This window comes from Pongo pygmaeus, chromosome 7 (genome assembly GCF_028885625.2).
Source record: "Pongo pygmaeus isolate AG05252 chromosome 7, NHGRI_mPonPyg2-v2.0_pri, whole genome shotgun sequence".
NCBI classification, from domain to species: Eukaryota; Metazoa; Chordata; class Mammalia; order Primates; family Hominidae; genus Pongo; species Pongo pygmaeus.
The window spans coordinates 110,603,222-110,624,234 of NC_072380.2; the positions used below are offsets into that span (position 1 = coordinate 110,603,222).

A 21,013-nucleotide genomic window follows, 5' to 3' on the forward strand; every position below is an offset into this window, starting at 1 on the left:
TTGTGCTGACCTGTTTTTGAAGTTTGACCCTCTCAATTCCCTCTTAGATTTTCATCAATATACCTCCTTTCAAAAATTTTCCTAGGTTGCCATCAACATTTCCTTATGAGAGCCATAAACATTTTATTTATTAATTTGTCTCTGATAACCAAAGCATTCCATGGATAGAGAAGGACTTCCTGGCCTTCCTGGTTTCCTGATCGACCCAGAGGCTTTAGAGTACTTTTTTTTTTGATATGGAGTTTCGCTCTTGTGGCCCAGGCTGGAGTGCAATGGTGCGATCTTGGCTCACTGCAATCTCCGCCTCGTGGGTTCAAATAATTGTCCTGCCTCAGCCTCCTGAGTAGCTGAGATTACAGGCACCCACAACCACACCCAGCTAATTTTTGTCTTTTTAGTAGAGCTGGGGTTTCACCATGTTGGCCAGGCTGGTCTCAAACTCCTGACCTTAGGTGATCCACCTGCCATGGCCTCCCAAAGTGCTGGGATTACAGGCGTGAGCCATCACACCAGGTCTGGAGTCCTTTAAGAATGATCACCACTACTGGCAAAGTGGGCCACTCACCAGAAGCCAGGTTTCTTTCTTCTGACTACCCTCACTTGCTATTTTCTTTTTTTTAATTCCATTTTTTATCAGTCACACAAGCAATATCATGTATTTTGCTACCTTTCATGGATACAACATGACTTTCATAATCACTTTTTTAAAACGTACTAATGCTCATTGTACAATATTCAAGATGAGCACACAGTGCAGAGTGAGCACTTTGGTTCTCATTTCTTGCTGTAATGAGAACACTTCTGGTATTTCACCAACAAGTTCTTTATTAGGAGTGCATATGAAACTTGATGAACTATATTAATGAATTTCTTAAAGAATCCCTCTTTCATTCCCATAGTTAATTAAATTCAAATGTTTACTGTGTGATTACTGTGCTCAATTCTACTTAAAGAATATATACTGTAAATAATAGACATGCTCTAATCTGGCCAGGAAGAGGGGCTCATAACAGCATATAAACATATAAGTAGAATATGTAAGTGCAAATTGTTGTAAGTGTTACAGAGAAGAACCAGTTTTATTATGACCACTTGGGCCAGGCACGGTTGCCCATGCCTGTAATCCTAGCACTTTGGGAAAGTGAGGCAGGAGGATTGCTTGAGCCTAGGAGTTTGCGACCAGCCTGGGCAACATGGGAATACCCTGTCTCTCCAAAAAAAAAAAAAAAAAAAAAAAAAAAAAAATTAGCCAGGCATGATGCCACGCATCTGTAGTCCCAGCTACTCAGGAGGCTGAGGTAGGAAGATCACTCGAACCTGGGAGTTTGAAGCCACAGTGAGCTATGATTGTGCCACTACACTCCAGCCTGGGTGACAGAGCAAGGCTCTGTCTCAAAACAAAACAAAGACCACTTTGTCACTGCATATGATTTGCTCTGTGTTTTGTTTGCTAATTTTTTTTTGGATTTTTGTATCAATATTTAGCAGTGATATTAGTTCATAGTGTTTTTTGTTTCTCCTATTTTGTTTCCCATTTTGGGAGGTGAGTCTTATCTGATTATGTTTTCTAAAAAGTAAAAGCTTTCTTCTTATGTCCTCAAATAGTTGCAACAACATCAGAATAATCTATTCCTTAAGGATTTGAAGATATTACCTTTGGAACTCTCTAGGCCTGGTTGTTTTTTAAGATATAGCTTTTTAACAACTCCTTTATTTCCTCCATAGTTATTTTCATTAAGAAATAAGCAATTCATTCAAATTTATATACATGCACATCTATCTGTCATTTCTATTTTGGGGTATTTGTGGTTTTTCTTTTTTTCTGATGGAGGATCTATTTTATCAGTTGTCTTTTAAGAACACATTGTTGCGTTTAGTTATAAATCCATTACTTTTCTCTTTTCTATTTCATTAATTTTTGCCTTTTTAATTAATTTTAATTAATTCTTTCTGCTTTCCTTAGCTTTATTTCAGTATTTTTTCTAATTTCTTGAGTTGAATGCTTAATTGACTTACATTTAAAGCAATCAATTTCTCTGAATACAGCATTAGTCATAAACTCTAGGTTTAATATTAAGTGCTTTAATAATAATTTAAAAATATGCTGCAATTAAATCTTGGTTTCTCCTTTGCACAGCTGCAGTTTAAGGGTAGTGTTAACATTTCCAGGTGGTAGGGTTTTACTGGTTTCTATTTTTGTTAGTATTTTTCTGTTTTTATTTCACTGTGATCTGAGGATGTGGTCTGTATTCTTTCAACTTCCTGGAATTTATCAAGGATTTCTTCATGGCCAATTATATGATCAACTTTTGTAAACGTTACACAGGCACTTGAAAGAAAGTTTATTCTCTGTTTTCAGGATTTAGAGTTCAATATTAGAGGTACAAGTTCATGATTAATTATTCAGATCTTCTGTCTTTATATGGTTTTCTGTCTAATTATCTTCCATGAACTGAGAGAAGTCTCCTAACTCCCTTATATTTCTGTTAGTGTAGTTTTGCATTTTCTGCAGATTTTCTATTGCATATTGGATATGATATTTTGTGGATTGTGCTCTTTTTGTCAGGATAAATTACCCCTTTTATCTCACTTAATATTTTCTGCCTTAATTTTCATTTAGTAATATCATGACCTCCTGCTTTGTTTTACTTTCAGGCTGATTTACCTTGTTTTAGATGAAAATTTATGCATGTAGCCAAAACACTTCGCAACCTGCAAGGGCCAGTCAGAAAGGGTGCTGGCCGTGGCACTGCTGGAAGAGGGTCCTGGAGAACCCCTGTCTTAGTATTTATCATGATGGGGCTGGGGTTGAGAGGAGGAGATAATAGGGGAAAGAAGCATGGTGGCTGCTATTTGAATAACGCTTACAGCTGTACTAGTGCAAATTGGCTGAATCCAATTTCAGAATCATTTTCAAAATCAGTCTGGAAGTTTCCATGATGTCCAATTTGAGAATATTTCTTTCTTTTTTTTTTTACTAGGTAAACGTATTCCATTTACATTTATTATCATAACTGTTATGCATTATCTTAATTCTGTTATCTTACATTCCTATTTAAAGTTGGCTTCATTTTCATTATTTTCTTATATAAGGTACATTTTGTTTCTTAGTTGTCTGCTTTTGTTTTCCCTACTTGGTAATTTGGAAAGAAACAAATATAAAGTTCTCTTTCTGTTCTCTTGATCTACAGCATACCTGAATATAGCACAGAGTACATTTGTTTCTGTAAGTAACTATCAAAAACACAAATTTTCTAGTACAAAGGAGAGAACTAGTTGATGAGATAGGAACATGAAAACCCAGCACCTCATTAACATGGAGGCTGCATGCTGCCCCAGGGGTATTAGTACAGCCTTCTGAGTCATGGCAAACCGCGCGTGATGTGTGGGCCATCTGACTGGCTAAGAGGAAATGAAGGAAGATTTACAAATACATTTTTTAAAGGGAATTTCCTAAATAATTAGTGAGATCTCCTAGTGTTGGTATTTATGAGTGAGAGAGAGAGAAAGAGTGTGTGTGTATGTGTGTGTGTGTGTAGGGGTGGGGGAAAGAGAGAGAGAGAGAAAGAAAGAGACAGAGACAGAGAGACAGAAAGAGACAGAAAAGGAGAAGGGAGGGAAGATACATTAAAAATACATACTGGGCTTATCTAAGCACTCATTTTCAACTCTAACAAGGTGCCTCTGGAAAAACAAAGTAAATGGGTTGGTAAACAATGAATGAAAGAAATGTGATATTTAAGAAAATCATACTGCTTACTTACATCTATGTTTCCTATTAGTCATATTATAAAGTTTTTAAAGAAAATATAAATAGTATAGGTCTTGTTAACCAATTCCTGACACAAGAGTTTTAATTGGGATCATTAATTTGTTTCTCTTTTAAGATTTTCAATTACTTGTTAACAAAATATCTTCAAATTATCAGGGAGCAAATAAAGTTATCAAGAAGCAAAAAATCCTTAAATGTATTTTTTTAAAAATTAAGTATATATCAATTGCAGTAATGGACAGGCAACATATAATTTTTATAATTTAGACTCAGTTTCTTCCTATAGATCAGAGCTGAAAAATATAAACAATGAGAAAGGAGTAGAATGCTTAAGTATTTTCCTTCAAACCTCATTTATGACTCAGCACAGCTCAATTAAAGAATAAGAAAACAAAATATGCCTTTACCTAGAATTGCCACCAGGGTTAGCAGAATCACCATGTGCTTCATTCCTTTTCTTTTATACAAATACAGGAGAATGCAGAAAATTAATATTTCTAAAATCTAGAAATGAAAAAGATGGAAAAGAGTAAGTTATTCTATGCAAAGTCTTCAAAATGTCACACTTCTCATTTTGATTTTGCAGCAGTTCTCATATGAGAATTAAGGGTGACTGAGGTTCCTAGGGATGACACAGGAGAGCGGTATAAGCACCTCGGCCCTCCAGACCCAGAGCTCGAACACCCCTCTCTGCCAGTGATGCCCAAATCTAGATCTCCAGTCCTAACCTCCCTGGGAGTTCAGCCTCATTTCCCCAAGTATCTACGAGACATTTCCACATGCATGTTTAATAGACATGCCACAGTAATGTGGGTAACACCTCCCACTAGATTCCCTACCTTCCCAGCTTGTTCCTCCAGGGCCTTTGCCTGCCAGTTAGTGGCATTGCCACACTCCGTGTTGCACAAACCCCAAACCCCTTTCCCCCACTCTCTGCCTTCCTCTAGACAGCTGCATTTGCTTCTAACTCATCTCTGATTTTACTCTTGCCTCTCTGTAATCAAGCCATTCCACGGCCAGAGGAATCATTTAAAAACAATTTGGATAATGAAATATTTTATTCATAGAGAACATATATGACGCACATCAAAGGGATTTAGAGTAATATGACAGGCACTCACAGACTCTCTACCCAACCTAAGAAACAGAATGTACCGACACCTCTGAAGTCTCTCATGTGCCCCTCTCCAGCTGCACTCCCCTCCTCCTTCAACCTCCCCAGGAACCACTACACTGAAAATCTGTGTTTATCATTCACTTTCTTTATAGTTTATCGCATTTTTATATGTCCCTAAATGGTACCCAGTTTATTTTTGCATGTTTGGACTTCATACAAGTGGAATCATACTTGCTTTCACTTGCTTGCTTTTTTTCACCATGTATTATATTTGTGACATTCTTCCAGTATGATGCATGTGGTAAAAATATAAACTAGACCCATTCATTCCTTTGCTGAAACCTCCTGTGGTTTCCTATCACATTTAGAATAAAATCCAAACTCCCTCCTGGATCATAAAGTCATAGGCAACTCCCTGGACCTAATTTTGTACCGCTCACTCCTGGATGGTCCACTCTGTGCCAGCCTCATGGCAATTTTTAAAAATTCTTTTTTTTTTCCCTAGTTCTTTGCAGTCTTCAGATTGCTCCTGCCTGTGGGCCTTTGCACTGACTGTTCGCTGTGCCTGGAATGCTCTTTCACTGATCTTTGCACAATGGCTCCTCCAAGTCACTCAGCTCACAGGTCAAATGCCACCTCTCTGAGAGTTCTTCTCTGACTCTTCTGATCTAACAGAGCCACTCATTATCCTGTCACACCCCCAGCTTCAGGTTGCTGTGGAGCATTTTGCCATCATCATTTCTTGTTCATATGTTTATGTGTTTCTTGTCTGTCTTCCCTACTAGAATGCCAGCCCTAGAACAGGAATCTTACCTACTCTTTTTGCCACGCAATCTCTGGTGCCTGGCACACAGTCGGTCACTCAATGAGTACTGATGGAATTAATGAGTAAATCACACCTCGAATTTATTATGAATAAGTTGCCAAAAAAGACCTAATATCTAATAAACTGTTCAATAAATATTAATTGACTGAAAGTCTAAAATTTTCCTGTCCTTAAGAACTTTAGTGTAATTTTGAGTTCTCAGTTTTATTTTTAACATCTTTTTTTTTTTTTTTTTTTGAGATGGAGTCTCACTCTGTTCCCCAGGCTAGAGTGTAATGGCTCAATCTCAGATCACTTAAACCTCTCCCTCTTGGGTTCAAGTGATTCTCTTGCCTCAGCCTCCCAAGTAGCTGGGATTACGGGTGCCCGCCACCATGCCCGGCTAATTTTTGTATTTTTAGTAGAGACAGGGTTTTGCCATGTTGTCCAGGTTGGTCTTGAACTCCTGACCTCAAATGACCCACCTGCCTTGGCCTCCCGAAGTGCTGGGATTACAGGCATGAGCTACTGCGTCCGTCCCAGGCTATTATTTTTGACGAGATGGTATTCTTGGGCTGAATTTGTAAGTATGAATGTTTACTTTTCTAACAGCTAACAGTACCATCATTAATTTTTTTTCTTTTTTTCTTTTCTTAACCACAGGAGTTAAGGACTTCACTATTTTGAGGAATGCATTCTACCTACAACGCCCTCTCTAAGTCAACCTAAATTTGTTTCCATTCAAGGGCTTGCTTGTGGGTTTGTTTTTTTCTCTAATCCTTTGTGGGCATGGGAAACAGCAGGCCCTTATCTTCCTCATTTAAAAACCTTTTCATCTAATATGGAAGATGAACTCATCCCTTTGTCTTTTCTTCTCCTGGTAAATTAAACCAATTATTTTAACTGTTTCTTATGGGACTTATTTGCCAGACCTTTGATTTAATTGAGTAGTGCTACAAAAGCTATTAAACTTGTATCTCTTTGCCTTCCCTAAAACGGCCATCAAAACATTGGGTGTCCTAATTTCTGTGCATTTCACCAATTGTTAACAGAAATATCCCTCTGGGCCCAGTCTCCCCTCAACCACAGGCTTCCATTTCTCACATGAAACAGTTATAGACAATTCACAGCAGTGTTCGGGCCGCTGTATTTGTTGCTGGAGAAAAGAAAGCTCTTCCTGTGTTAACACACAGAGCCTATTAGGTAAATCGACTCTCATGCTGATTATTAATTTTTGCAGTTATTTGTTATCAGTTCTAGAAACCATGTATAACTTTTTTCATGTGTGGGCAAATTCCATCTCTGTGGCTTCAGATAAATAAAACATGAGTTCCCATTATTCACAGAATAACTATAGTTGCCCTGGTTCTGCCTCGTGGCAAGAAGTCACACAGCTCCTAGGAATAAAATATTAAAGCAGTATGAATTAATGCTGATTTTTTTCTAGCAACATTTTTTTTTCTCCCTGAAAGCATCAATATTAAAGAAGCTGTGATTTCTGCAGGTTGCGGTGCTCCAGGAAGAGGCTGCATTATTGATTGCAATCTCACAGGTTAGAAAAAGTAACAGCACTTACTGTGTGTCCCCCACACCCTGTGCACTGTTCTCAGAGCTTCCTGTTACGAATTTGTTGAATCCTCACAACCACTTAGGAGGTAGGTGTTATCATCAGTTTACAGGTGAGGAAACTGAGGCTCAGAGGGGCTAAATGATGCAGCTCTGATAGGCAGCATAATGGCCCCCATAGGAGTCCCTGGTCTAATCTCTAGAAGCTGTGAAGATGTTGCTTTACATAGCAAAGGAGTTTTGTATTAGGTTGGTGGGTTGGTGCAATCCTTCCTTCCTTTGTTTTGTGTACCAGATCGGAGGAAAAGTTCCTGGGCCTTGTACCTGTGAGGTTTCCATTTGATGTAAGCCTTGAAGGAAAAATAGACAAAAATAGACAATTTTCAATTTGTCAAAGTAGTTACTTTCAATGGGAAAAACCTCAATTAATTTTGCACCAACTTAATACAAAGAGCACTGGCAGCTGAAGGGGTGTGTGGCAAAAGAGACAGACAAAATTTTAGCACTGGATGCCCCACTGCCAGTACCAATATCTGAGCCCGATTTGACCTCATCTTCCCTCACCAAGTTCTCAAACGCATAGCCTATGGCCATAGCGTATGGCTTCTCTGTCCAAAACAAATGAGCTCTGCAAAGGTTCTCTCTAAGGCCATGTTTGGACAAAGATCTGATCCTTGGTAGTCAGTTTATTAATTCTGCAGAGAGGCATTGAGTGAGGTGTATTGGCATGTGCACCCCAGAAGTGGACAAACTGGTTTTGAGTTCTGGCTTTATCACTTAGTACTTACGTGACCTTAAACAAGTTCCTGGGCCTTCCCCAGCCTCAACTTCCCCGTCCATCAGATGCAGAGGATAACAGTGCCCCATGTATACAGCCATTGTGCAGGTAAAGAACAGAATGTAGTCTGAGCTAGACATAGGGCTCAGCCACTCTGCTACCGAAGAAGTGGACCCTTGTGTGGACACACAAGTGCTATTTGCATTCAGACAATAAAGCAAATAACATTATGCCATAGATATTGATGTCCTATAAAAACATACAGTTTTCTCCCTTAGGTTTCTAATACCTGATGGTAGGTTTTGTCGCAGCTTTGCCAGAAAGGCTGACTTAATAATTAGGTTTAGGGTACAGAATGACACCAAATGACAGGCTTGGCCCCAGCATCTGCTGATTTAATTTTTTTGTCTGAGAGAAAATGAGCAATGTGCAGATTATTTTCTGAAGGATTTTATGTTCACAAAAGAGGTTTCCATTTGAATAATCTTTTGGAAAATCTGGGTGAGCAAAATAGCCATGACCAAGCCTGCCAAAGAACATGAAGTAATTGAGAATTGGGGCTGCATTTTCTAACATGGTTTTTGCAGAACATGTTTGCTCATAGGTATTACTCAACAAAAGGTCCTTCCAAGAAAAGGGTCTCATGGTCAAATAAGCCTGGGGCATGTAGGATTAACAAAATCAAACCTTTCTCATTCTTACAGGACTTCTAGCTTTTAACATGGTAACAGAGATGATGAATTTCTCAGACAGGCCATGTTATGCAGAATCTTTCTCACCTAGTTTGACCTTGAAAACCCCACTCCTCTTTGTGTTTTGGCAAGGATGGGGATTGCTCGTCTGCGGCAGACAGGCTGGGAAAGGCTGTTTTAGTGAGTGCACTTTATTCTTCTCTGGCTGGTATACCCTGGGCTTCTCAAATCTTCCTTCCTTTCTTTTCTGTACCAGATCAGAGGAAAAGCTCCTGAGCCTTGTCTCTGTGAGGCTTCCATTTAATGTAAGTCTTGAAGGAAAAACAGACATCTGTCTGGGGCACGCAAACACACAAGACAAGGGGTTGATGTGAGCCAGTGGGTGCTGCAATATTATAATTCCTTTTGTGAGAAATATAAAATGTATTCAGGCTTATAAATATTTTAGAAGTTATTTGATCAGTCCCGAAAGCCAATTCAGGTGCTCTTATTTATACTTGGTATAATACATAGAGTTAGATGAATGATATGTCAAAGAATAGTCTTAATTACTGTAATTATTATCTTTGCAGTCAGGGCTTGCAGAAAAGCACAGAATTTGCCACATCTGAGGATTAAATATTACTTAGGTGTTTAACAGATTCAAACCAAATTTCAGCTCATGATCTTAGTATAAAATTCATCACTTCTAGAGTCTTTAGAGATGCAATTATATAATGAATTAGATTACAAATGAATATACTATAGATCTATTCTCCTTAGAGTCTAATGCCAACAGTGTTATTCAAAAGTGACTTTATTAAAGGTTTATTTTATGCCATGTTATAAATACCTGAAATTATTTACATTTTTCTCTGTGGCATTTACTTTCAAGTATACTTTCTTTATCTTAATATGATTTTTCAGATATATGGGTTTCTCCCAGAGCTGTAAAATTCCTGCTACGGGAATTCCTCTCTCTAAACTTGGTGTCTAATCACCACTTAATGGATATGTGAATAAATTAATGAATAAATTTATTTTAAGAGTTGATTCTGGAAAAATGGCAAACTGCAATTAATCTCAGTACTTTTTGTGGAAATATACAGTTTAATAAAAAGTAGTTTGGATCTCTTCAAATGTTTTCTCTAGTGTTAAAACAATACAAGATAGAACATCATTAAACAATGCTGTTTATTCCAGGAAATAAGTCTTGATGCAGCTTTAATATACAAAGGATTTAACCCACACCATTAATTTTCTGGTTTCAGGCTATGTGACCCTTTTCTTAACTAGATAAAGAATTTATTTTGCCTGCAGGCAAAGAGTAATAATTTGTTCGTAAGGCTTCAAGTCTGGACTATCATGAAATTTTCTGTAAAGTATAAAAAACAGAAGTAAATCACAGAGATTAGAACTCCTAGTGCTTATCATGGACTGATGAAAGCTGTGATAATTAAAGAACTGACTGTGGCATACAAGTAGGAAGATAAATGGGGCAGAGGGGTGGCACAAAGTACGACAGACCCGAGACAGGTGATCTGAGTTGGGAAGCCCAATCTTAAAGGCTGAAGGAGGGCAGGGGTGAGGGGAAGAGCTAGGAAGTGACAGCACTAGGGTAGAAATAAGGCCTATGAAAATGGATTTCAGGGCCATAACATATGAGGATCAGGGATTTAAATAGGCAGGGCACTATGACTGATGGCCTGAGTGATTCATTGATCAACCAATACAAGTTCATATCCTGAAGAAGTGCAGGGTCTTCTGGAATAAGACAGGCAGGTAAATAGATAAAGAGGTCCAATCTGAGCCATGCCCATGAGGGTGAGTTTTCAGGGGTCATAAGGAAATGGGGCTGTGGGTCAAAGGAGGTAGGGGAGGCAGACAGGTACAACAGCACTGCATTATGTGGCTGGAGGGGGCTCACTGGTCAGGTTTGTTTATTAGGAGGAGCTTGTACCAGTGTTGATGATGAACAGCAGGGGGAGGCAGCCTTATTAAGAGGCTGCTGACACAGTCCAAACAAGAGATGGTGGAAGCCTGAATTAATGCAACAGGAATGGGAATGTGAAAAAGGGGTCAAGTCCAAGAGACTTTACATTTCCAACAGGATCAGGGGTAGGAGTGAGGAATGAGGGTGAAGGAGAAGTCATGTGTAGTTTAGGTTTCCAGTATGGGAGGCTGACATGGAAGAGAAGAGAGAGTTTGGGGGAGAAGATAGTTTGGTTTTTGATATGTTACATTTAAGGAGACTATGGAACATCCAGGGATGAGTAATAAGTGGACAGATGAGAATATAGATCTGGAGCTCAGGAGGAGCCTGGGAAGGAGAGGTAGATCTGGATTAGGAAGTCTTTCAAAAGGATGCTGGTGGGTGGGCAATGGGATTCTTTTAGAAGACCCTGGAAGAGTGTGCAGCATCAATAGAAGCGAGGCAGAGGAGGAGGAAGTGCTCAAGAGCCTGGCATGGATTAGTCAGAGAGGAAGAAGAGAAACAGGGAAAACATCTGGAGGAAGCAAGGAGGACAGAGGTTCCAGAAGATGATGGGCCAGGGAGTAAATGCTGCATAAGGTTCGAGAAGAATCAGGACCAAAAAAAGCAATTCCTTTGGCAATTCATGGAGAGGAATTTACTTCTCCAGACTTCTCCTACACCCTCATTCGTCACTCCTAGCCCCCTTTCTGTTGGGAATGTAAAGCCTCTAGAACTTGGTCCTTTTCTACATTCCCATTCCCGTTGCATTAATTCAGGCTTCCATCATCTCTTGCTTGGACTGTGTCAGCAACCTCTTAACAAGGCTGCCTCCCCCACTGTTCATCATCAACACTGTGGGTACAAGCTCCTCCTAATAAACAAATCTGACCGGTGAGCCCCCTCCAGCCACATAACGCAATGCTGTTGTATCTGTCTGCTGTTCGCTCTGCTAGCAAAGTCCCCTACCTCCTTTGACCCACAGCCCCATCCACAGATTGGAGTGAGTGAAGAGTTAGTGGGAGCTGAGGAAGTGGACAGGGCCAGCAAGAGTAGACTATTTGAAGACATTCTTGGTATAAATGGCAGGAGGGATATTGGACAGTTTATTAAAAGGGTGTGTAGTGTATGAGAATTTTTTTTTTTAAACAGAGACACAAGTATCTTTGTAGGGCAAGAGAAAGGAGTAGAAAAGGAAACAAAGGAAATGAAAGTGAAAAGATCTGTAAGTATTTGTGTTCTAGTGGTCAGAATACATATCAGAAATGGCAGGATATATAGAATTCTTGTCATATACACTAGGAACTGCTTCGGTCCTGTACTTAGAGCAAAATTTCCTCAGTAGACATGTCCCTGTAAATGCCAATGTCACACTTTTCAATACTAGGCATATAAAGTAGAATCATACTATTTTACCTGTTTTAATGGCAGAAGGCTAGACCAGTTAGCTTTTGAGGTCACTTCTAATTCTAAAAATGTATAATTTGTGTGCTTTGATTTTTTTTTTTTTTTTTTTAATCTTGAGACAGGGTCTCACTCTGTCACCCAGGCTGGAGTGCAGAGCTGCAATCATGGCTCACTGCAACTTTGACCTCCTGGGCTCAAGATCCTCTCATCTCAACCTCCCAAGTAGCTGGGACTGCAGGTGCATACTACCATGCCTGGCTAATTTTTAAAATTATCTGTAGAGTTGAGGTCTTGTCATGTTGCCAGACTGGTCTCAAACTCCTGGGCTCAAGTGATTCTCCCACCTTGGCTTCCTGAAGTGTTGGGTTGCAGACGTACACCACCACGCCCAGCCTAATTCTTTTTATTGACTTCACAACTATTTTACCAAACCAGTTCTTGGTTAAATGCTCAGCTAGACTATCCCAGCTTTCTTCTTATTACATACCCTTCCTAGAATATTATTATTCCCCAATCTATACTAACTTCTGTGACAAGTTACATATCAGCCCTTTCAATGATATTCTCTTTTTTTATATCTACAGATACAGCCACTGCATCAAACGAGATAACCTGGTTAACGCCTTCATATTTCTCTATCAGGTCATTTCATTCTTTTTTTTTTTTTGACAGAGTTTTGCTCTTGTCGCCCAGGCTGGAGTGCAATGGCACGATCTTGGCTCACGGTAGCCTCTGCCTCCCAGGTCCAAGCGATTCTCCTGCCTCAGCCTCCCGAGTAGCTGGGTTTACAGGTGTGTACTACCACTCCTGGCTAATTTTTGTATTTTTAGTAGAGATGGGGTTTCACCATGTTGGCCAGGCTGGTTTCAGACTCCTGACCTCAAGTGATCTGCCCCCCTCGGCCTCCCAAAGTGCTGGGATTACGGGCGTGAGCCACTGTGCCCAGCCTCATTTCAGTCTTTTATACATCTCTTGGCATTGTAGTACTGTTGTGTGCTCCTCTCAGACAGTCTGTGGCATTGATCTCAACAAGGACTTTTTTTTTTAAAATAAATCACTTTAATCTTTTTTACTGGAAAAATTAAAGATATAAAATTTAAAATATAATAAAAGAGAAAAATACACAAGCTTAAGTATTTTGTATTGGTTGAGAGTACTAATGGGAATATAAATGAATATGGAAATTTTGGAGGGCAGTTTGTCTACATCTATCAAGTTTTTTTTTTAATTATACTTTAAGTTCTGGGATACATGTGCAGAATGTACGGTTTTGTTACATAGGTATACATGTGCCATGGTGATTTGCTGCACCCATCAACCTGTCACCTACATTAGGTATTTCTCCTAATGCTATCCCTCATGCTTATCATCACTGGTCATTAGAGAAATGCAAATCAAAACCACAATGAGATACCATCTCACGCCAGTTAGAATGGCGATCATTAAAAAGTCAGGAAACAACAGATGCTGGAGAGGATGTGGAGAAACAGGAACACTGTTGGTGGGAGTGTAAATTAGTTCAACCATTGTGGAAGACAGTGTGGCGATTCCTCAAGGGTCTATAACTAGAAATACCATTTGAGCCAGCAATCTCATTACTGGGTACTTACCCAAAGGATTATAAACCATTCTACTATAAAGACACATGCACACATGTGTTTATTGCGGCACTGTTCACAATAGCAAAGACTTGGAACCAACCCAAATGTCCATCAGTGATAGACTGGATAAAGAAAATGTGACACATATACGCCATGGAATACTATGCAGCCATAAAAAACAAGGACTTTTTTGAAGAGAACCCCTATTTTGAATAAAGTTCAGTAAAGCAAAATGTGTCCTCAAGTATTGTCCCTTCAACTTGGAAGGGAATGTTTTTTTTTACTCTGAGTTGTCCTAAAACATGTTGCTCTGGAACTTGCTGGATTAATCGATGCGGAAATTGTTCCAGAAAAGGATACCTGGGAAACTAAGGGTGCTTCTATTGCTGACTTAGTATTTCAAATACTTGGTATTGGTCAAATACATTTAGATTTTAATAAGATATTAGTGCTAGTAAGGAAAAGATTATATTCTCTAATATCTGCATGTACCAGTGGTCTGGATAATATAGCTTCAGGGATAGTAAAATATTTAGAATTCTTACCACATAGATCAGGAACTGCCATCCGACAAGGTAATACTGTACTGTTCTTGCTGAGATTGCCTGAGTTATATTTGGAGCAAAGTTCACCAGTAGATATGTTCCTGCAAATGCCAGTGTCGTACCTTTAAATAAAATTGAAAAGAAAAACCAAATTGAAACCAACCTAAAGCTTTTGTTGATGCAGACATTGCCTAGAGACTGCGCATTACTTGTAAAAGTGCCAGTCACCCCTCCCTATTATACTCCGTTTCATCAAACCATCCTTGGATAGCATCCACATTCACCTGAAGGCATTCCCTTCACAGGGGAATAGAGCAGGGGCATGGATGGGGCAGGACATAACTTCCAATTTTTCTCTATTGTTCTGGATAAATCCCGGCATCTTCAGGGAAGCTTTCCCCAATGATCGGGAAGATCAGAATATGTGCTATGAAGATGTGAAAACACCTCCTAAGGTGACTCTTTCCTCATGGGCCAGTAAGTGCATGATGGATCTAGACACATCTCGATCTGTCTAGATCTAGATGGCACAGTCCAGAGGACAGGGAAGTCTATCACATGATGATCTGCTCTACACTCACTCATCCCTGGGGCCTCATCCCTTGAAGCACCCTCAGGTGATGTAACAATTTGAAACTCTGGTAATGAGCACCTTTAATCACTGCCATTTATTGGAGTCCTTTTAGCAGCAATAACAAAGCTGAATGCTGGCTTTGCTGTAGGAGTTTAATTAATCCAGTCTAGAATATAGAATTCCAAGGTTAGCTTAGTAAAATAAAAATAAAATAGAAACCACGTCATAAACCTATGTAAGGAGCGTGTTACTGCCGTTGGTTTAGCATTACTTAAAATGACAGAAGGGAATGTGTGTAGGGGGGTTAGGGGGTGAGGCCACCGAAGAAGGGGTGAAGGGAGGACTTGCCCTTCCAAATAATGTTGAAAACTGCTTATTTATATATAATTAGCAGTCTGAAAAAACACCCCGGTATAAGTAGCATATTTTAGATAGCACACTTGAAAACATAATTCAACTTGCTTCATCTCTGAGGTCAGTGCTATTGTGGATATAATTTATAACCAACATAGACTCCAACCTGAAACAATTTGGTTTGTCTACAAAGTCTCACAATTTGAAGGCACCAATTTCCTGTTCCTCTTATGCAAATGACTTAGGTTTTGAACTCTAGTTCCTGGAAACAAATAGCATTTGATTTTTCGCAAAAGCTAGACAACAGCAATTCAGGGTATTGTAGAGCTACAAGGAAGTTTCCTATAATGTAACAATTTATTCTGTAATACTTTGTGAAGACAGATTATATGCAATCTTTAAAGCTATTTCTAATAAGAACTTTAAAAACAAAAAATATACATTATTAAACACTATAATAAAAGCAAATAATAAAACCGTATATAAGAACTTGGGAGAAAATTATTGGTCAGTCATGTCTTTTCTTTGGAAAAAAAATTACATAATTGTTCAAAAGTAGGTCCCTAGGAGGAAGAGATTCAAAAAAACTGTTTTCTAAACTTGGTATGGTAAAGTAGCATATTACTTTAAGATGTCTCAGATACTTCTGTTTCTTTTGTGAAATCCAAATTTCTAGTTATATCAAGCTCCTTTGTCAGACACTCCTTTATCTCTTCTAATAGTATCTAATTCTATTAACTTTCTTGTATTTAAATTTAGTTTTGAGTAGGCAACACATGTATATGTCAAAATTCCAACAATACACAAGGGTGATTGGTGGAAAGCTAAATCTCATGCACCCTGGTGGTTCACTAGTTTTCCTCCTCAAAGTTAACTACCACCACTAGTTCCTGAGGTTTTCTTTTCAGAGATGTTTTATGCATGTGTGTATAAGTGTGCATGAGGTTTTTTTTTTACATAAATAATTGCGTATTATATAAACTTTTTTGTATCTTGCTTTTTTTTCTACTTGGAACATTTTGGAGCACATTTCACATCAGTAAATGCAGGGTGGCTTCATTCTTTTTAAGTCTACTGGTATTCTGCCTCATGGAGGTAGTATTGTTTACTGAACAACTTTCCAATATTGTCCCTGTTTCACATCCTGACGTATCCCTCCCTACTTCACATCCATGTCTGCATTTGCCTTCCATGACTGTCCCTATCAATGTATATCTTCGTTGCATTTCTTTCTAAATTTTGTAATTTTTGTGGGTACGTAGGAGGTGTATATATTTATGGGGTATATTTCACTGCATTTCAAAACTTTTTAAAAATATAAAATGGCCGATGCTTTTGCAGTTATACTTTCTTTCTTTCTTTTTTTTGAAACAGAGTCTTGCCCTGTCACCCAGGCTGGAGTGCAGTGGTGCGAACTCAGCTTACTGCAGCCTCCATCTCCTGGGTTCAAGTGATTCTCCTGTTAGCCTCCCGAGTAGCTAGGACTACAAGCACGTGCCACCACGCCCAGCTAATTTTTGTATTTTTAGTAGAGATAGGGTTTCACCATGGTGGCCAGGGTGGTCTCGAACTCTTGACCTCAGGTGATCTGCCCGCCTCTGCCACTCAAAGTTCTGGGATTACAGGAGTGAGCCACCGTGCCCGGCTGCAATTATACTTTCTAAGCCCCTTTCACATATATTATTTCATTCGGGCCTCACATCACTGTGCATCTGCTATGTAACTTTATGATAGTTCAGCAGGTCACGCATTCTTTCTTCTTAATAATTTTTATTTCAGCTATCTGCAATAATTACAAAGGCAGTGCTGGGTAGCTGCCACCAGTTGCATGCTTGTTTATTTGGTGTCATTTATATTTATGTGATTTACTGTCCCCTTTATAAGTTGTATGCACATTTTTCATAAGTGTTTAAAAGTGTTAGTCATTTGCACTTCCTTAAATAAATTCCTTTTAAATTTATTTGTATTCCACCTTTTTCTAAAAGTGGTATAAGACATCAGTTCCTGCTATTTTTATTTCAGTAAAGCTATATATATTCCTTCTTTTGAAAGATGCAGATTTCTGACTTAGGAAACTTGTTAGTTTACCTTCTGCTGGCCCATTTGCCGAAAGGAGTAATCTGGACATGTAAGATCCTCTGAAAAGTCTGCTGCCAGATGTATTGGAGCTCTTTTGTATGTTGTTTGTTTTCTCTTGCTGCTTTTAGGATTCTTTCTTTATCCTTGACGTTTGGGAGTGTGATGATTAAATGCCTTGGGGTAGTCTTCTTTGGGTTAAATATGCTCAGTGTTCTATAACCTTCTTGTACATGAATATTGATGTCTTTCTCTAGGTTTGAGAAATTCTCTGTTATTATCCCTTTGTATAAACTTTCTAATCCTATCTCTCCCTCTGCCTCCTCTTTAAGGCCAATAACTCTTAGATTTGTTCTTTTGAGGCTATTTCCTAGATCTTGTAAGCGTGTTCCATTCCTTTTTATTCTTTTTTTTTCTCCTCTGACTGTATTTTCAAATAGCCTGTTTTCAAGCTCACTAATTCTTTCTTCTGCTTGATCATTTCTGCTGTTAAGAGACTCTGATGCATTCTTTGGTATGTCAGTTGCATTTTTCAACTCCAGAATTTCTGCTTGATTCTTTTGAATTATTTCAATTTCTTTGTTAAATTTATCTGACAGTATTCTGAATTCCTTTTCTGGGTTATCTTGAATTTATTTGAGTTTCCTCAAAACAGCTATTTGAATTATCTGTCTGAAAGGTTACATAACCTTGCCTCTCCAGGATTGGCCTCTGGTGCCTTATTTAGTTTGTTTGGTGAGGTCATGTTTTCCTGGATGGTCTTGATGCTTGTGAATGTTTGTTAGTGTCTGGGCATTGAGGAGTTAGATATTTATTGTAGTCTTTGCAGTCAGAGCTTGTTTGTACCCATCCTTCTTTGGAAGGCTTTCTGGGTATTTTAGTGAACTTGGGTGTTGTGATCTAAGTTTTGGGTCACTGTGGCCATATCTACATTAGGGGGCATTCCAAGCCCAGTAATGCTGTAGTTCTTGCAGATTTGTAGAGGTACCATGTTGGTGGTCTTGGATAAGATCTGGATGAATTACCTGGATTAACAGACAGAGACTCTTGTTCTCTTCTCTTACTTTCTCCCAAATGAACAGTCTCTCTCTCTTTCTCCCTCTCTTTCTCTCTCTCTCTCTCTGTCCTGAATTGCCTGGAGTTGGGGGCGAGGGGTGGAATGACACAAGCACCCCTGTGGCCATTCCCACTGGGACCGCGCTAGGTCAGACCTGAAGCCAGCACAGCACTGGGTCTTACTCAAGGCCTGCTGTATCCACTGCCCGGCTACTGCCTATGTTCGCTTAAGGCCCTAGGGCTCTACAATCAGCAGGTGGCAAAGCCAGCCAGGCTTGTTTCCTTCCCTTCAGGGTGACAAGTTCCCCTAGGCCCCGGGTGGGTCCAGAGATGCTGTCCAGGAGTCAGGCCTGGAGTCAGAAACCTTAGAAATTTACCTGGTGTTCTATTCTACTGCAGTTAGGCTGACACCAAAACCACAAGACAAAGTCCTTTCTATTTGTCCCTCCCTTTTCCCTAGGCAGAGGAGTCCTTCCTCTGTCCACCACCCTCAGGTACTGCCAGGGTACTGCCAGTAGTCACATAAGACCCAAAGGCTCTTCAGTCAGCTGATGGTGAATGCTGCCAGGCCTGCCACTACCCTTCAGGGAAGTGGGCTCTCCTGTGGCTCAGGATAGGTCCAGAAATGCCATCCAAGAGCCAAAACCTGGAATCAGGGACCCCAAGAGCCCGCTTGGTGCTCTACCCTCCTATGGCCAAGCTGGTACCTAAGCTGCAAGACAATATCCTTTTTATTCATTCATCTCCTTTTCTTAAGCAGAAGGAGTTCCTCCCCATAGCCACCACAGCTGTCAATATGCTGGGCCACACCCAAAGCTAATACGTCTCTGAGTCTCCAAGGCTTATGGTAAGTCTACCAAGTATACCAAGCCTCATGGTAAGTACCGTCTGGCTACCACTGCTGATTATTCAGGGCCCAAATACTCTTTAGTCAGCAGGTGATGAATCCTGCCAGGACTAGGTCCTCCCTTCAAGGCAGTGGCTTCCTTTCTGGCACAGGGTGTGTTGAGAAATGTCATCCAGGAGCTAGGGCCTGGAATGGGGGCCTCAGGACTCTGCCTGATGCCCTATCCTACTGTGGCTGAGCTGGTATCCAAGTTGCAAGACAAAGTCCTCTTTATTCTCTCTCCTCTCCCAGAGCTGTGAGCTGAGCTGCCTGGGGCTGGGGGAGGAATGGCACCTGCACTCCCTTGGCTGCCCAGCTGGTGTCTCACTGGATCACATGCCCCTCAAGTCCACTGGTTCTAATCCTAGCACAGCACCAGGACTTGCCTAGGAGTTGCAGTTCTTGTGGCCTGGACAGACTTTCAAGTTTATTTAGGACCCCAGAGCCTTTTAGTCCGCGGTGGCAAGGCTTGCCAAAACTCAAGTTCACACCTCTGGGGTGGTTGATTCCTCTCTGGATAGAGCTGGTCTAAATGCTCCCTCTGTGGCCATCAGCTGAGCTCTACCCAGTGTTGGCAGCATGGAGTTCCAGTGCAAAGTAATCACTGTGTTCTTCTTCCCCAAGTGCGCAGATTCTCTGTGCCACTTGGCCACTGCTGGAGGATGTGGGAGAGGTGGTGTTGGTGATTCAAGACCGTCCTTCCTACCCTCTTCAGTGCCTCTTTCAGCAATATGAAGTTAACACCAGGTACTGTGATTGCTCACCTGAGTTTTGGTTCTTATGAAGGTGCTTTTTTCTTGTGTAGATACCTGTAAAATTTGGTGTTCCTGCAGGGAGGACGATTGGTAGAGGCTTCTGTTCAGCCATCTTGCTCCACTTCCTTTGTCTGGACGTGTAAGATCCAAAAGGAAGTAGGGTATCACCAACATGTTCCTCACCCAGGGAAATGTTACATTTTAGGTCAAGACTTGGATCCCAGAAGCCTAATCCAAGCTGAAACTGCCCCCACAAAATTCACATTTCACTGCTACTTGCTACCTGGAAGAGCTTAGGCAAGTTATTTACTCCATTGTGACTCAGTTTCCTCATCTCTAGGTACAAATTAAGTCATCATACTTGCAAAATCCCAGGAATTTGGCTCTGCAAGAGGCCAGTCTAGGGAACTGAATATGCTTCAAAGCCCACTGAGAGGCCTGATGTGACAGCGGACCCTGGATAGATCCATCTCAGGATGCTGACTGCCTGCCATGAGCCAATGGCCATCTGAGTTAAGATTGAAAATCAGTCCAAAATTATGTCTCTAATATTATAGCCTTGGGATGATCAGGGACCATCATTGGGGCTGTCTCTAAAGAGATAACCCAATTTGAGAATGGAAGGAATGAGCAGGAAGGAATTGGCTGGTGTTTTCTCAATGCCTAGCAAAGAATTCTCACTGTTGGTTTTCAAAGAAAACAGAAAGAAGGACATGGCATAACTAACAGACATAACAAAGAAGAAGGAAAAATTAGCAGTCCTATGTTTGCTACCCACAGCTAGCCTCAGGAAACTAGTGCATAGATTCCCAAGATCTGGATATTGGAGGGGACATAAAACAGCAGCCAGACAGCTAGACAGCTGTGGGTAAGCTGCAGGTAAGAGCCAATGTCTAGATGCTAGATGCTACCCACAATACAGGCATGGGATGCCATCCTCTGCCCTCATGCCCAAATCTGCAGCAAATACCTTTTTGTCATCAAATACAACTCAAGTCACTTAGAAGTCTATAATGGTCTGGTGGGAATCTTAGATTTAGCTTGATAACATACACAAATATTAAATAAAAACTCTCCC

General features: G+C 40.2%; 1 protein-coding gene across 2 annotated transcripts in view; it reads right to left on the reverse strand.

Moving 5' to 3' along the window:
- NIPAL2 (NIPA like domain containing 2) overlaps positions 1–21,013 on the reverse strand; it is a 109,947-nt gene that overhangs the window by 18,472 nt on the left and 70,462 nt on the right. For both annotated transcript variants that reach the window (XM_054499919.2, XM_054499920.2), the window contains exons 5-6: positions 14,235–14,356; positions 4,180–4,276 (exon numbers count right to left, since the gene is read on the reverse strand). In XM_054499919.2, the coding sequence (XP_054355894.1) occupies positions 4,180–4,276; positions 14,235–14,356 (219 nt within the window). The remainder of the gene's footprint in view (positions 1–4,179; positions 4,277–14,234; positions 14,357–21,013) is intronic.